Source organism: Eurypyga helias, unplaced genomic scaffold (genome assembly GCF_000690775.1).
Source record: "Eurypyga helias isolate BGI_N326 unplaced genomic scaffold, ASM69077v1 scaffold5089, whole genome shotgun sequence".
NCBI classification, from domain to species: domain Eukaryota; kingdom Metazoa; phylum Chordata; class Aves; order Eurypygiformes; family Eurypygidae; genus Eurypyga; species Eurypyga helias.
The window spans coordinates 1-15,327 of record NW_010273791.1 but is presented as its reverse complement, the minus strand read 5'-3'; the positions used below and the strand labels follow the sequence as shown (position 1 = coordinate 15,327).

Genomic DNA, 15,327 nt, shown 5'->3' with positions numbered 1-15,327 from the left:
CAGGAGCTGACTGGCCGTGCTGTACTCTGAGTTAACTGACAGTAAATTGCATAGTCTGTATTCATGGCTTACAATGGTTGCTATCACGTTAGGGTTAGCCATGACAGCTTTTCCTGGCACACCAGCCTGTTGTTTATGGCATGACTCAGTCTCAGCTGACTTAGCAAGAAGGAAAGCAAATGTGTTACCCTGCCTGCTGCCCTCTTATACTGGTGTCACTGAGTCTCTACCTTAAATTGCTGCTGGAGAACAGACCCTGCTTCACGTTATGTGGGGGGTATCCATCTTCAGGTGCATCCTCTGATACCTGTGAATACTCAAACGAGTAAAAGTACAGAGAAGAAATTCAGTTGTTCATTTGTAGAGGATCTGGGGGTCTTGGACTAGCATACAGAGCCCCAGTGGCAGACAGGACTGAGATCACCTCTTCCACCGCCCTCTTGCCTCTTCTCCGCCGCCGTCTGCTTCGTACAGAGCTTCCACCCTGCTCTGGGTTACCCTGCTCTGCCCAGTGCCATGACTGCGGACACCAGCCACGGATGGATGCAGGCAGAGCAGGGACTGTGGGGCAGCAGAGACTCTGGCTGGCAGCAACCCAAGCACCATCCTCAGAGCCCCAGCAGCATGACGCTTCCTTGGTGTCTGTTCTAAAAAGGAGAAAAAAAGGTTTTCAGACAAAGAGAACTGGGTGTACTGGGAGGAACCTGCTGCAAGCCTTGAGGCTGCCCTGGTGTCACAGCCCCAAGGACTTGAGCAAGTGGGGCTGCAGTGGTGTGAATCAGGGTGCTGCTTGTCCTCCCATGCCCATCAGGACACTGGAGGGCTCCTTCTGCTAATGCCTTGGGAGCATCTTTCCCCGAGTCCCTTTCCTTCACCATTCACTGGGTCTGCGTTCGTTGGCCGTGGCGGTTGGTCAGCCCTACGCTGTACGGCACGAGGGTTGCCTGCCGGAGGGACATCTCAGCTTCTCCTTCATGATGAACCACCCCCCGAGCCCTGCGCGGAGCTGCTCACTGACACCAGCGCTTACTCACAGCCTGAGATCCGGGAGGCCGGAGGCTTTTGTTGAGAATGAGGCACAGAAAGCGGCATTGGAAAAGGAAGCTTGAAGTAAGGCAGGAATCCTTCCCGCAAACAACATGTACGGAGATTTCTAAACCCTGGTGCAGGCTGCCAGGTCTTTGCCAGGCAGCGCAGCAGCTCAGCTGCTCACAAGTAGAGCTTTCTCATAAGCTTTTATAATCACAAAGCTTTGAGGCAAAATCGTTTCCAAACAGAAAAGTAGTTTTTAAGAGCTCACAAAACCAGGCCTGCTTGGACTAAAACAAAATCTGGCTGTCGCTCTGTTTTGGAGCCTTGCCTTCCCTTAGGTTCCCTGGTTAGCATGGCCCTTCTGAGCCCCAGACAAAGGGCTCTTTTTCCAGAGGGCTGTGGTTGAGGCTGTAACCTCCCCTCTGAGCTCTCAGGAAGACATGTGGTCCCGTCACCTTATACGCAAACTAAACAGAACAAATAATCTTTCCCCCAAACTGGCTCTTAAATCCTTGTGCTGTGCTGGTTGTGAGGGTCTGGGGATGTAAAACAGTGGCATCGAAGCAAGGAATAAATGCAGCAGGGAAGCGCAGTCAGTTTGTAGCTAAACAGATCAGGCTTTAGTTCTGCAGAGTTTCTGGTGGTACCTTCAGAAGTTGCTGAGACCCAAAACTGTTGCTGCTTTGTTGTGCCATAAACAGAACAGGGAGCTTCCTGTCAGTCACCGTTAGCTCTGTCAGACTCTGACCCTGCTGTGATTTCAGAATGTGGGGCCTGATTTACAAAAGGTCTGGCACTAAAGCTGCTCTTGAAGGCAAAGGGAAGGTGCAGAATACCTAGAGGATGTTAAATTCATGAAAAAACTATTCCAAATGAGACCCCACTAGTAGGTGTTTTGAACGAGCCTCTCTGTACCTCACTTCCCTGCCTATAAGGGCTGGATCGTTTCAGTTGCTCTGAAAAGTAATTTGTGAAGCCCCCAGATACTGTAGTGATAAGGGGCAAAGAAGTGATTGTCAGGGGAAATCAGTAATTCTGTTTTCAGGGCAGGGCTTGAGCAGAGTGTAATCAATAAGACATATTGACCCATGAGGATAAAACACACCACGGGATAGCCCAGTAAGTGCCACCCTGTCACTGGGGACAGTGCTGGAGGAACGTGCACAGCAGGCTGAGTTAGGACTGCCCCGACAACATTGGGATTGTCTGATATTTAAGTAAGTGCTTGATTTTGCAACTTTGATGATGTTCTTCAGCGTATGGATATTTCCATGTGCCTGTGCAGTGTAGATTAGGGCACAGCATGGAGCTGTTTGGATCCAAGCTAGTCTGCTGTAGAGCCATCTCTAATGTGAAGTTGATATTTCTCTCACCTGGAGTGTACGTAATACTCGTGAGGAGCTCAGAGAACAAGGCAGTGAAATAACTAACTCTCTACCTATTGTTGTTCCTCCTGGGTCAGTAAGAGATTCAAAACACAGCACAGCCATGGGACTGCCCTGGAGGAAGGGGGGAGCTGGCTGGAGGACAGGCCATACAGTCACCCATTGCTTCCTCCTTATTTGTGTCCCGTACTTCTTGCCAGCTCCCTTTTGCATGGCCTACTCTTCCCTTCTTCTTAGGACAGCTGTTTAAACCCCAGAAGCATTTGTAGTGTTTGCTGCTGTATTTCTTCATGTGCAAATGGAAAAAGATACAGTTCATTTTTTCCTTTACGTTGCCCTTATGCCTCATCGCATCCGTGCCGGGCTGAATCGGGATTAGCGCGGCCAAGGGCAGAGCGCCGATTCCTCTATCAGTTCTGTTCTGCAGAGCCGCAGGAACAGGGAAGCAGGCAGAGCCTGTGTGGAGCCTTCCCACTGCCCTCGGCTTGCAGCCTGGGGGGAAGTTGGAGATACAGTACTTCATTGCATCTGAACCAGAATAAAATGACTTGGACTTTCAGTCTGACTCTATGCGCGGTCTGACCATGGGCTGTACAACTCCTCTAAGAGCTATTCCAAGCAGAAGGAAGAAACTCTTACTTTCTTACTACTTTAGTTGCTAGTTGCAGAAATAAAACTACAGCAACAAGTTGTTCAGCATAACAAAATCCTGTTCATGGGAACTATGAAGTGAAGTCCTTGCCAAAGCACAAAGGAATCTGTAGTTTAAACACGGGCTGGAACTGCATGTTTTATAGACACTGAAGGGATACACAGAGAGCAGAGAGCTGCCTCTCTGTTCCTGACAAGGAATGCTTGGGTAAAATTTGTCTCTCTGCTCTTGCAGGTTCATGATATCAAATTTCAAGCTCCAACTTTGGAAGAAAAAGAATCGTGGATAAAAGCTCTTAATGAAGGGATCAATAGAGGCAAAAACAAAGTATTTGATGAGGTAAGAGGAACAGTTTTCAAACTCCTGTATTTCCGTGTCAGTTCTCATCCACTGCTTCTTCAGCTAAAAGCAGAACTTGCCGAGCTCCCTGTCCTTCCTGCTTGCCATGTTCAGAGGAAAGAGAAAGATGGCATTCAAGGCAAACCAGGCTGGGAGCTTTCAGCCACTTCAGTTCCCAGCCCCAGCAGGCAGAACATGTAGAGAGCCCTTTGCACCATCCTACGTCTTGCTGCCTTGCCCTCTCTCCTGGCTGGGTTCAATGCAGGGAGGCAGGAGCAGCAGGGTGAGTGGACAGTGTGCTGAAGGCATGCTCTGTGCTGCTCAGAGCTAACGTCTCACCATGGGAGACAAGATCTCACCGAAGTCAGGGGGAGATGGTCCTTCAGTGGGTTTGGGGTCATCAAATGCAGGGGTTCCTCTCTGCCGAGGGAAGCGGCTGGTGCAGAGGAGTAGCTGCAGTGCTGAGTTGGGTAGAGCTGGGGTTGCAGCCTGGAGAGACCCATCTTCCCCATGGTGACATGATTCTCAGCACCAAACAGACTGGAAATGGAGGTATTTGGTTAGGATATAGCCCGGTCTTCATGTCTGGAAAAATCTCAAGTGACTCAGTCCACCAGCTATTCAGCCTGCAGTCTGGACAGAAGTCTGGTGGAAAGTTACTCCATGGCCCCAGCCAAACCTGCCTGCCTCTCTGCTGGCCCCAGCACACCTGCACTCCCAAATTCTCCTCCCATCCCCCTGCACAGAGGGAAGGATGAAAATTGCACATCCTAAAGCCTGACTAACCTTGCCCTGCTTCCTGTTAGCTTGTAAATCAGCCATGAACTAAACCAAAGAAGCGGTATCTGTTCTGCAGTTGTTTCAATAACTGAAAGGAAGTGCACCAAACCACCATCACGGGAATGACACAGGAAGAAACCAGCAGGGTGACGAGGGGACGAAGCAATTGGCAAGCTCTGTTTAGCAAATGAAACCAAAGCAATGAGTGGAAGGTTTGAGAAAAGGGCTGAGCGCTGCAGGTGCAGTGCTAGAGGTGCAAACTGAGAGCCCGGGCTTTGCTTTTATTCAGCAGAGGGCAAAAGCAGGAGGAGAGTCTGGAACATGCTGCTTTCTTGCCAAGGCAAATGGCACTCGGCATCAGGGTTTTGCTGCTCTTGGGGTGTAGCAGTTCCTTGGGCCCTTGGACCAAGTGGGAAGCAGCACGTGGAAATAAAGGGACCAACTGGGACCAGCAGCAGCCTGGGAAGATAAAACCTAGCAGCAGAGAGCTTAGCAGCCAGCTCTGCTGTCACATTTCAGTGGGTGGGAGATGTGGTGTCCGGCAGTGCACTGCTGCTCAGCCCTTGCTGGACTGACCCCACGCCAGCTCAGAGCCCCGGTACGGTGCTCTCCAGTGAACCCCGCACACCCCCTCGGCAGCGCAGCAAGGGAGGATCTCAGGTCACCTCTCTGCCCCCCGGCCTGGGGTTATCCTCCTTATGAGGATCCAGGTTCTCAGGGGGGGCCAGCTTCTAATTCTCATTCATTCCAGTAAGGATCAGACCTCAGATTTAAAGTGTTTCCGCACAGGCCAGGCACAAGCTAACAGGTCAAGCCCTCAGCTGGCTTGGATTAGCTGTTCTATGCTGAAAGAGCTGTAAAACCTCTCTGCCACATCAGCCAGGGATTGGGAACCACTTTTTTTCCTGTTAAATCCCTATTTCACCCTCGCCAGCCTTCCCATTGTACAGTCTTGTAGCCAGCAAACCAAGGACACGCTGATGTTTCGCCACCCCCGGTCACGAGTGCTGCCCCTCTGCGTGGAGCAGACTCCAGCCCTCAGCCATTGCAGCATGGGTGGGTGGGTGGTCACAGAGCCAGCACAGAGAAATACCTGCCAGGGGGCTGGGACCTCCCTCCCCACATGTGGGAGGCAGTGGATTTCTCATCTGATTCCAGGAAATAAATGTGTTAATTCAGCTAGAGTTGCAATTAATCCAGGTCACTGCTCACACCTTCTCTTCAGCATCCTGCAGTCATTAGAGCTATAGAAGGGAAGGTCTGTAACGAAGCGCTGCTGATACAGTTCATAGTCAGGTCACGGTTATTAATGAGCTTTCACCTCTAGGATGGCAACAGCAATTTCAGCACTGTGCTCTGCCACGTGCAGGAGCCCGTCCAAGTCCCGGCTGCAGCGAGGACAACAAAGCCGCCTTGTGTCCTTCCTTCCCTGCCCTTTAGGTAGAGGGGAGGTTGGAGATCGCAGAGTTCTGAAGATTGGATGCTTTGCTTTGCACTGTCTTTTAAACACGGCTCTGTATAGGACGGACACCTTAAACACCCACCGCGTACATGCAGGGCTTTGCAGGCAGACTGTAACTGAGGTCTGAGGCAAAGACCGTAGCAGTGAAATCATAGAATCACAGAATAGTTTGGGTTGGAAGGTACCTTAACAATCATCTAGTTCCAACGCCCCTGCCATGGGCAGGGACACCTTCCACTAGACCAGGTTGCTCCAAGCCTCATCCAGCCTTGAAGATGGCCAGGGATGGGGCATCCACAGCTTCTCTGGGCAACCTGTCCCAGTGCCTCCCCACCCTCTCTGTGAAGAATTTCTTCCTGATATCTAATCTAAACCCCCCCACTTTTAGTTAAACCCGTTACCCCTTGTCCTGTCACTACAGGCCCTTGTAAAAAGTCCCCCCCCAGCTTCCCTGTAGAAGGAAGATATTTAAAACCCTCTGGGATCCAGGTGCTGCATCCCTTCATGTGCGACAGTGAGACCTTCATAGACGTATCTCGAGCAATTAACGACCCTCTTCCCTCCTCTTCCCCCTTTTAAAGGTAAAAGTAGATGAGAGCCTTTCCTTGGACCACGTAACTCGGGACAGAGTGAAAATGACCCACGGACGCAGGCCACCCACGAGAAGTCACCTGAAGGAGGTGAGTGCCAGCTCCCCAGCTGAGATCACCATGAGCTGCTCCTTCCGTTTAGGTACAAAACCTCAGGGAAAAGCGCAGGTACAGACAGCCCAGAGAAAGCTGACACGGGTAACAGCTTCCCCTGGGAAAGACTGTGCCAGCCCCTCTCTAACCAAGCTCCACCTTCCCATCAATCTGTAGTTGCTGCAACACGTTACGATACTTAGCTCACAAGCTGCTTCGCCGTCTGAGGAGAGCCGTGATAGTTTCACTTTAATCAGAAGAGACCAAAGCTCCTATATTTATTTTCTAAGAAGTGATGGTTTTGTAGCCACAGTGATCTAAAGGCAGAAGAACTGCACGGTCTGTGGGGAGAAGCTGTACTTTTTATTAAGCTAACTAGAAAAAGCAGACAAGCTTTCAGGCTTACAAGCCCTTTCTTAGGTCTGAAACAGAATACATTATTGTCCCAGGCAGTTTTATGGACTAGCCTGTCGACTTCTGATTTTCTGGATCTGTCACTTAAAATAAAAAAATCCAGAAAGAAAGAAAACCCATCACAAAATAAACCTGCAGTTCATTTCCATGGGAGAGGTTCTTACTGATGTTTGATTCCTGTGATTTATGGAAAAGTTTCCACAGACAGACTGATATTTTAGCAGAACATTAATCTCAAGCAAGGAAGGTTTTTAAATCAAACCTTCTTTCTTCAGACTTCCAAGACTGTGACTTACGCGTCTGCACAGCACTCGGATCACCCTCGTGCAGAAAATGAGACGCCCTGAGACTTCTTACTTTGCATAGAAATGGAGGGAGGGTTTCTCTTCTAGAAAAATGCATGGGAATGAATCATAGATTCCCATCCACTCCTCCAGAAAACCGCAGAAGAAAACATGACAAAAGTCACAGTGTGGATTCTCTGTTGCCTAATATGGGTTTGGTAAGGTAGGGAGCACTTCCCTAGGCACTAAGAAGATCTCTCCCCTACTCAGCTCACTATTTTCATGAGATTACTCCAACATTAATATCTGAAGGGCCTCTCCCCTTCAGCGAAATTCAGGAGAAACTGGCTTAGGAATGAGAGGAAAGGGATAGGATAGAGCCTGCAGAAAGATGTGTATCACAGCTTCTGGCTGCGGTATCGTGAAGGAAATGGGATGAACGATGATTTTCAGTGTCAAAACAGGCCAGGTGAGGAGGGGTCAGAGCCAAGCTGCCAGGATGCAGCTTGCCTCCTTCTCTCAGCTGGGCTGGAAAGGCTGAGAGACTTTAACTAAACTCTCCACACTGCAGAACTCTGGCCCTGGCTGCAGCTACGCCTTCGTGTGGTTTTGGGTTCCCTCACACAGGAACTGTCACCGCGTTTCTCCCTGTGGGCCACTGAGCTTACACGCTGCAATGTCTTTACTAAGTCCATCCTTTTTAGGAAACCCCCCTCTATTAGAGTGATTTGCACACAGTCTGTGGTTTGGAGGAGGTCTAACCAGCTGAGGCCTGGCCCTGTTAAGACAGGGATGACATCAGGCTGGGGGAAACAAGCAGAAGACAACAGTATTACACACTAGTATCCCTGGCCAAGCGATCTAGAGATCAACTTGTTTTATAAGGTCAAGTAAAAATATGATAGTCCCAAAAGCAGAAGGCAGGCATGCTTTGGGTAGGCACACTGTAAATGAAGGGGGTAGAGGGTTCCAGCTACCACAGGATAAAGGATTAAAATGTGGCAGAGCTGACCATTTAGCACCGACAGGAAAACCAAGAAATAAGGTCATTGTAGAGCAGGCTTTGAGACCTTCTTCTCAAAGGAAGTAGTAAAATAAGTTTTGTGCTTTTGTCCTAATTCTTGACTGCTTATGGTTATTGGCTTTGACCTTCTGGTGCAAGCTGCTCAACTAACAGGCAGAAAATAACTTGGCAGCAAAAACTCTCATGATGTTCACAGAACGTGTTGGTCTGGGGAAAGCGCAGGGCTGTGCAGGGGATGGAAGTGCTTCACTCAATGCACTCAAGATCTGCTGCAATGTATGTGACTTGACCCAACTTTCTTCCTTGTTGGGTGAAATGTTTGGGACTCATGTTTATCGCAGCTCATTACATTCTAGCACAGCAAATCAGGTTGGGTGTCACTTATCACACTAATGCTGGTGGAGCTGGCTACTGCTGTTAGAGGGTAGCACAGGGTGATGCTGCATAGAAGCAGCACAAGCTCCATAGATTGCTCTTGAGCTGTAGATAAAGCTGCTCCTAAGAGCACTGTTTTTGTAATCAGTCAAATTCTGCTTGCAGTTTTGATAGATGTATCAGCAGGGTGGGTGTATGAAGCAGTAACCCCTCGCTTGCCATGCTGGTTGTGTGGGTCTTGCACTTTAACTTGAAGGATGGAGCAAAGCATTGATGATGGGATAGATATTGAAAAAGTTCTCTCTTGTCTTTCAGGCTGCCAAGTCTACATCAGATGGTATTCTGCGACTAGATCTGGATATAGTAGACAACGGACCGCCAAACTTTGATTCCACTATCAGCGAAAGTGACAATGAGCCACCTCAGAAAGAAACTCCAAAGCCACCTATGCCACCTGCAAAACCCACTGGCACAAAAGAAGACCAGGATGCAGAGAACAATGTTCCTGACCAGGAACATAAAAAACCTCTGTCTCCTCCATTGCCTCCAGATAAGAAGCTTAAGGAAGGCATAGCATCAAAGGACAGTGTGAATGCCAAGGAAGAGGGCTCTGGAGGTCCAGAGGGGAATGTGGAAGGATCCCAAGCACCAAGTGAGGAGAACAGAGAGAACCTCATGGAGGTCAGCAACAGGGGCATAGCAAAAGCTCCGGTTCCTCTTCCCAAGAGTGTGCCAGACAAGCTAAAAGTCACTTGGGACCAACCAGTCCCTCTGCATAAAAATACAGAAGACTTGAAATCATCAGGAGATAGTAGCAAAGACACCCCTGCTGAGATTTCTGCTGCAGATGTTACAAAGCCTCTCATTCCTCCTAAGGTTCTGTCAGAAAAAATGCTAGCTACAATGAACTCCAGCCACGGTGACCTGGAAGCTGGGGCTGAGGAAGGCCCCGAGTCAGGCAGTTCCAAGCCCCCGGTGAACGGGATCACAGCCAGCGAGGTAGCAGAGTCCGCATCCCCAACAGTTGAAACCGAAGAAGGAAATGGGAGAACCTCTGCTGAGGAGGAGGAACAGCAAACTTCAGCAGAAGAGACAGAGACTTCCTTAGCTACAGAAACAGGCCATGAGAGCGTAAAAGCAACTTCTGAGAAGAAGGCAGCTGTAGAAGGCACTGCAAGTCTCAAACTTCGCAGTTCTTCCCTGGGAGACTTGCTGTCTGATTCCAAAAACACACAGAGAGCACTTCCAGGCCATGTTTTTTTACGCAAGGATTCTCATCACTCCTTAGCTGAAATGGAGGAGAAAGTTGCTAATGAAAGGGAAAAGGCAGAAAAACTTCTGCAGAAGGTTTTACGTGAAGGGTTGGAACAAGCCCAGGAGGGGAATGGACCCCCCCTGATGGCAGAGACATTGCTGAATGAGGCAGTAGAACAACTTCGGCAAGCTACACAAGTTTTGGAAGAAATTAAAGGTCTTGGAGAACTGAAAAAAGAAGCAGCACAGAAACAGAAAGAAAAGCAAAAGGATCTAGTGACTCTTTATAGGAGAAGTGCTCCCTGACATGCTCTTCAAAGAGACTTCTTTCTCAAAATCGAAGCTAAATATTTGCCATTTATGATTTGTACCATTGCTAGGCCAGTGTTTAAAAGGTGTTTTGCTGTGCACACACCATGTTTATGGGACAGAGTTGAGCTTTCAGTTATAACATCTTTCTCTCTTTCTTCGTGCTGTACATACTGGTCCGGTTTCTAATCCTCTTAGCACAGCAGAAGGTTACAGGGCATTGAACGGTTTTGAAAATGTGAATGCTCTCTAAGGACCCAGTCCAAAGTCATTCCAGTGGATCAGGCCTTAAAAATTACTGATAATCAAACCAAGCCAGACTTTTGAAAGGAGCAGAATGGCTATTCTAGCAAAAGCCCCTGCCTATCTGTATTTACAGACTAGCAGATACCAGGTTGCACTGGCACCTATCTGGCTTTCCCAGTTAAATCATCTAAGGATAAATGTAGTCAGTGTTTGTTCACTTGCTGGCAAGGTTTCCCAGACCACCTGACCCAGTGGCATCTAAGAATGTAAACAGAAATGGTTTAATCTTCTCCAAAGACACTCATAAAACAACATCCAGAGTTAAAAAGAAGTGACCTCACACAGAGGCAAACAAAACTGGCCAGCTCCTGACTAGAAGTAGCATGCTGAGGTGTGGAGCAGCTGTATGAAGGCACTCAGTGAGCTTGGCTATGGAGAGCTTTAGGTGCCCTAAGCACTGCGTAAGTGAACTCAAGTCTCACTGCATCATTGCCAGGCAAGTATTAATTGTTCCTGTTTCATTAATAGGGAAACTGAGGCAATTGGCCTTTGAAGAAGTGTCTTCTAGCAGCACACCACACAGATGATTGAGGAGCATACCTATCTGGTAACTCTGAATCCCTTCATTGACGCTGGGAACAATTAGCCAGGCATTTTGAGAATCTGTGTCCAGGATATCCCCAGAAGCTTCCTGGGAGAGCTGCCATTAAGAAACTAACTTTAGGGATGTGTGTTCCCTTGATCTCTGCGTTGTCTTGGGATGTTAACTGACAGGAGCACACACATCAAGTAGCAGATCTGGATGAGATCCCTTTTCCTATTTAACAGGCCTCTACCTGCTGTGTCCTGGCCAGCCCAAGAGTCATGGCTTGGCACCGACGTCTGTAATTTGAGTACAGGGAGGGAAAGGCATTTTGCAGGCATAACTTTGGGGCTGGTCCCAGTGGCTTAATGCATCACAACAAAAGGGTCTGAGAAAGGCATTGCAGAAGGCTCCAGCACAATTCCCACAGCTTCCCTGCCCATGTGCTGCAAGCAGCCACAGTTCCTGCGATTCAGTGATTACAGCTGCGATAGAATCCTGTCTTTGCACCGCTGCTGCATAGTCCTGTACCTGAGCTTGGTCTTCTCCCCTGTTTCTGCAGTTGCTCCCAGGAGAATCGTATGACATCCCGAAGGACTTCTTCTTTGCTTGAGCCAGAATCAGGAAGCACGGAAAAGGGCGATCTTCCCAGTCTGGTGTTAAGGAGTGACACGCTACTTAAGCTTTTTCCCCTCATTTGCCAGCACTGCATTCTTAGCTCACCCATTTCTTTTTCTTTTTTCTTTCATGATTTCCCAGGTTCCACAAGGCTGCAGTGGGTTTCAAACACCCCCCATAGCAGCAGCCCAGTAAAGCTTCATCTGAGCTGCTTCTTAGGCTAGGCAGTGGGCATTTCAGGTCTGAGCACAGAAATGTTGGCTTCAGGCTTCCAAATATCCTGTTTTTCACCACCTGGAGCCAACAAGACAGGTAGTGACTAAAAACTAATGTTTCTGCCTCTTTTGATTACACCAGCCTTGGTTTCAGGGGTCTGTCCCCATCTCAAGACAGCCATAGACATCACATGGGAATTCACTTGTTACTCTCTCACGTAGAAAGTTCTACAGAATCACTCACTCAGGGCTCAGGTGCCAAAAAGTTTTGCTTGGAGACAAGAAGTTTCCTATGTTCTAAGCCCACTCCCAGGCACACAGCCTGGAGCAAACTCTGGATCTGTGTCACTTGCTGCTGAGATTCAATGTGAACCATGGGTCTTGTTTGCCTTTTCAGACATACTTAGGACAAGGGCTAATAACACAATATTTAGTGCCTATCTGCTATCTAAATGTATTTTTCTGCATGTGCACTTTGTTTACCGAACACTGTGTGGTATGAATGTGAGCTGTCAGAACCTGGTGTGCACTGGAAGTCGAGGGACATCAGCTTCAGAGAGCGGGCAGGCTTTTGCAAGACGCAGTTCTATAACAAGAGGTAAATCGGATGGGGAAGAAGCAGTTCACACCTACAGGAAGATACACAAACCAGGGCAAACTCTGGGTGCAGGTTCGTATCCCAGAGCAGAAGCCAGTCCTAAACTCCAGGATGGGCAGATCAAAGCCTGGAACTGAAAACCCAGGAGAATGAAAACAGCTTAGGGGATAGCTCAGTCCCCTAATTCCTATACAAATGCTTTTGCTCTCACAGGTGTTTTCTTGTGGCCGTGTGTTCTGTGGATACCCGTCTGGCAAAGCGCTGATGAAGATACCCGGACATCCCAATCTGTTTCAGCCAAACCTACAGGATGTGCTTACATTTACTGTATATTTTTATATTATACTGATTATTCTAATGAATAAATGCCTGACATTTTACTGAATACCCATCAGTAGGAATCTGAACAGATAGAAGTCCCTATATCTGTTAAGAAATGGGCAAGTTAAATCATTTTACAAGCTACAGCTAATTACTGTATTTGCTGTACGAACAGATCTTACTAGATTTTTAAATAGGTATAACTTAAGTGGAATCTCCGTAGCACCCAGTAACTCTACTGCTGAAAACGCTGTGTCAGAGACTCTTTGGTTTTAACTGTTTTTTCGAATATGGTTAGCAGTTTCATCCTGAAATGTCTAGCCCGGCTCTAAGCCTGATTCACCTGGGCTTTGCACGACCAACGCATCACATTCCTTCTGCAGTTTTCCCACTTGTTCTTCTCATTCTGGTCATGAGCCAGGCCCTGCTAAGGGCTGGAGAGTGGATTCTCCTGCAACTGCCCTCTGGGGTGTTTCTGCATGCTCCTCTGAAAACGGCAGGCAGAAACAGGATCCTGCTCTGACCTTACACAGCAACTCCCATCTTCGGCGTACATCCTGCCACCATGCACTTTGGCTTTTTAAATCTTCCTTTAAACTTCTATTTAAACTTACATCTCATTTCTGGCTGCATTAAGACTGGGGTTTTGTGCCTGAAAACGCTCTGGTCATGGAGCGCTGGGGTGTGACCCTGTGTTTTGGGCTGTGCCACCAGGTTACATGTCTGTGACAGGAAGGAAGTGAGTTTGCAAGCGAGTAAATGTGGATGACTATCTGAAAAGCAGCTGCTGCAACCCCGTGGAAAGGCAGCACTTTTGTCTTCTGCTTGTAAAGAGCTTTGAGATTTGGCAATAAACCGCCCTTTTAAATATGAGCTGTTTAAGAGGTATCTGTCCTAGCTGGGAGCAAAGGAGAGCCACCAGGACCAGGACAAGGAGGCTTTGCTCTGGAGGAGGGCGCGTTGCAAAGGCTGTGGTCAGGCTGGGGTGAGCTAGATGCTGTGCTAACCACAAGCCCAGAGGAAGGAGAAGCAGTTGGGGCTGCAGCTGGCACAAAGCTGGAGCTGCTGCTGCACACAGCGCAGTTCCTGAGTCATCCCTCCCTGCCAGCTTGGCTGCCCTGGCCAGAAAGCACAGTCAAGGCCAGGATCTGCTCCTTCTGGAAAGCAGTGGGAAGCATCTCCATTGCTGGAGATCTCACCAAGTGCAGCCTCCAGTAGTGCTGTCTGGGCTGCCCTTAATGCCTTCACATGGAGTCTCTGGTGTCTACAAAATGTTGAGCTTGCTCAGAAGTCATCCCCTTGGTGGTGAGCGACACCAGAGCCTTGTTCCTCTGCCCAGCTGCCAGTAAGCTGTGGGGAGATGAGCTGGTATCACAGTGACTGCTTCCCTCGTGAAAACCGGGTAGAAGCTGGTCAGCAGATTCAAAAGTTACAAGGAAGCAGGGACAAGAGTACAAATATACACGCCATCCTATTGCACAACCTTGACTTCAATTGGGTAAAGAATATACCCTCTAACGCCTTGCTGACAAGGGGGCTATTCCTCAAGCCAAGACACGAGGTTGTTTTCTATAGATACACTGCAGAGAAATCCTCTCACATTAAGAAAACAGACAACACATCACATTTTGGCCTTAAACTGATGGTGGTAAGGAAGGGAAGGGTCTAGCACTATGTGAAACATGATTTTAAAACCATAAATGCGAACATACGTAGGATCGGCATACGAAACATTTGCCTGACTGCTTTTAATTCATGGATAGGTATGAGTTACTGGTCAGAAGAGACTCTGTTACTGTGTAATCTGACATAGAAAATGCAGGTCCTAAATTCCATCCAGTGATCCCGCAGAACTCAATAATCCGCAACTGAAAAAGAGCAGAAAGAGCTCTTCCAGTCCCAGGATGCCAGAGGATTTACCACAGCATTGGCTAATCTACTCTGATGACTAATTATTCTTGCTATTAAAAAAATGTGTGTTTTATCTTAAATATGAGTCATCAACAGTGAAGCTCTCCAAGATTTTCCCTTCCCATCTCACAAGTTAGAAAATATGCAGGCACAGAAGATACCCACTTTGTTTAGAGAATGGAGCTCCCCTTTTTGTTATGTGTGCAAGTTCACATACTTCAGAAAGCCAGTGCTTAATTTATTCCAGGAAACCTAGTCACCATGTTCTAGCACCTTACCTCATGGCTAAGGAACCCACAATATTCCTGTGACAACCGCCGATGTGACGTTACAAAGCATTAATGATTTCGATCTCGGAGCAAGCCTGCTGTCTGAAGTCAACGCAAGGTGCTTCAAGCCATGTATTTTCCAACCTTTCCTGAGTATCAGAGACCCAGTCCCACCAGCTTCAGAGCACAGCTGGAGGCTTGGCCCTTGCATCTTCCTGCTGTGCAGCGTCAGGCCCCTCTGAACTATCTCCTCTTGTCAGTTCAGAGGTTGTAAAACATAAAGTGTGAGGAAAGGGTGAGGAAATCCTAGCTTAGTGCATCTTTATTAAAGACTGTATGCAAAGTATGTGTACTCACACCTAAAGAAAAAGGAAAACTTATGTGGAATGTTGCAGAATCCCATCTGTAAGAAGTTATTACAGGAGGGATAGCTGTCAACAGCATATCACATCCACTGGGTAGAGGTTTAAAAATAAAGTTGGCTTAATTTGCAGCAAAAAAGACTTCTATTTAGAAAAGTCTTCCAGGCCCAGAGTGAATGTACTGCACTCCCCTCCCCTCCCTTCCCCTCCC

General features: G+C 48.1%; 1 protein-coding gene across 1 annotated transcript in view; it reads left to right on the top strand.

Moving 5' to 3' along the window:
* The window catches only part of PLEKHO2 (pleckstrin homology domain containing, family O member 2), a gene marked incomplete at its 5' end in the record, with an annotated part of 20,265 nt that extends 10,275 nt beyond the window's left edge, over window positions 1–9,990 (top strand). Inside the window, 3 exons of the mRNA XM_010159591.1 lie at window positions 3,304–3,408; window positions 6,232–6,330; window positions 8,746–9,990. Of these exons, the coding sequence (XP_010157893.1) occupies window positions 3,304–3,408; window positions 6,232–6,330; window positions 8,746–9,990 (1,449 nt within the window). The remainder of the gene's footprint in view (window positions 1–3,303; window positions 3,409–6,231; window positions 6,331–8,745) is intronic.
* Window positions 9,991–15,327: the final 5,337 nt, after the last annotated feature.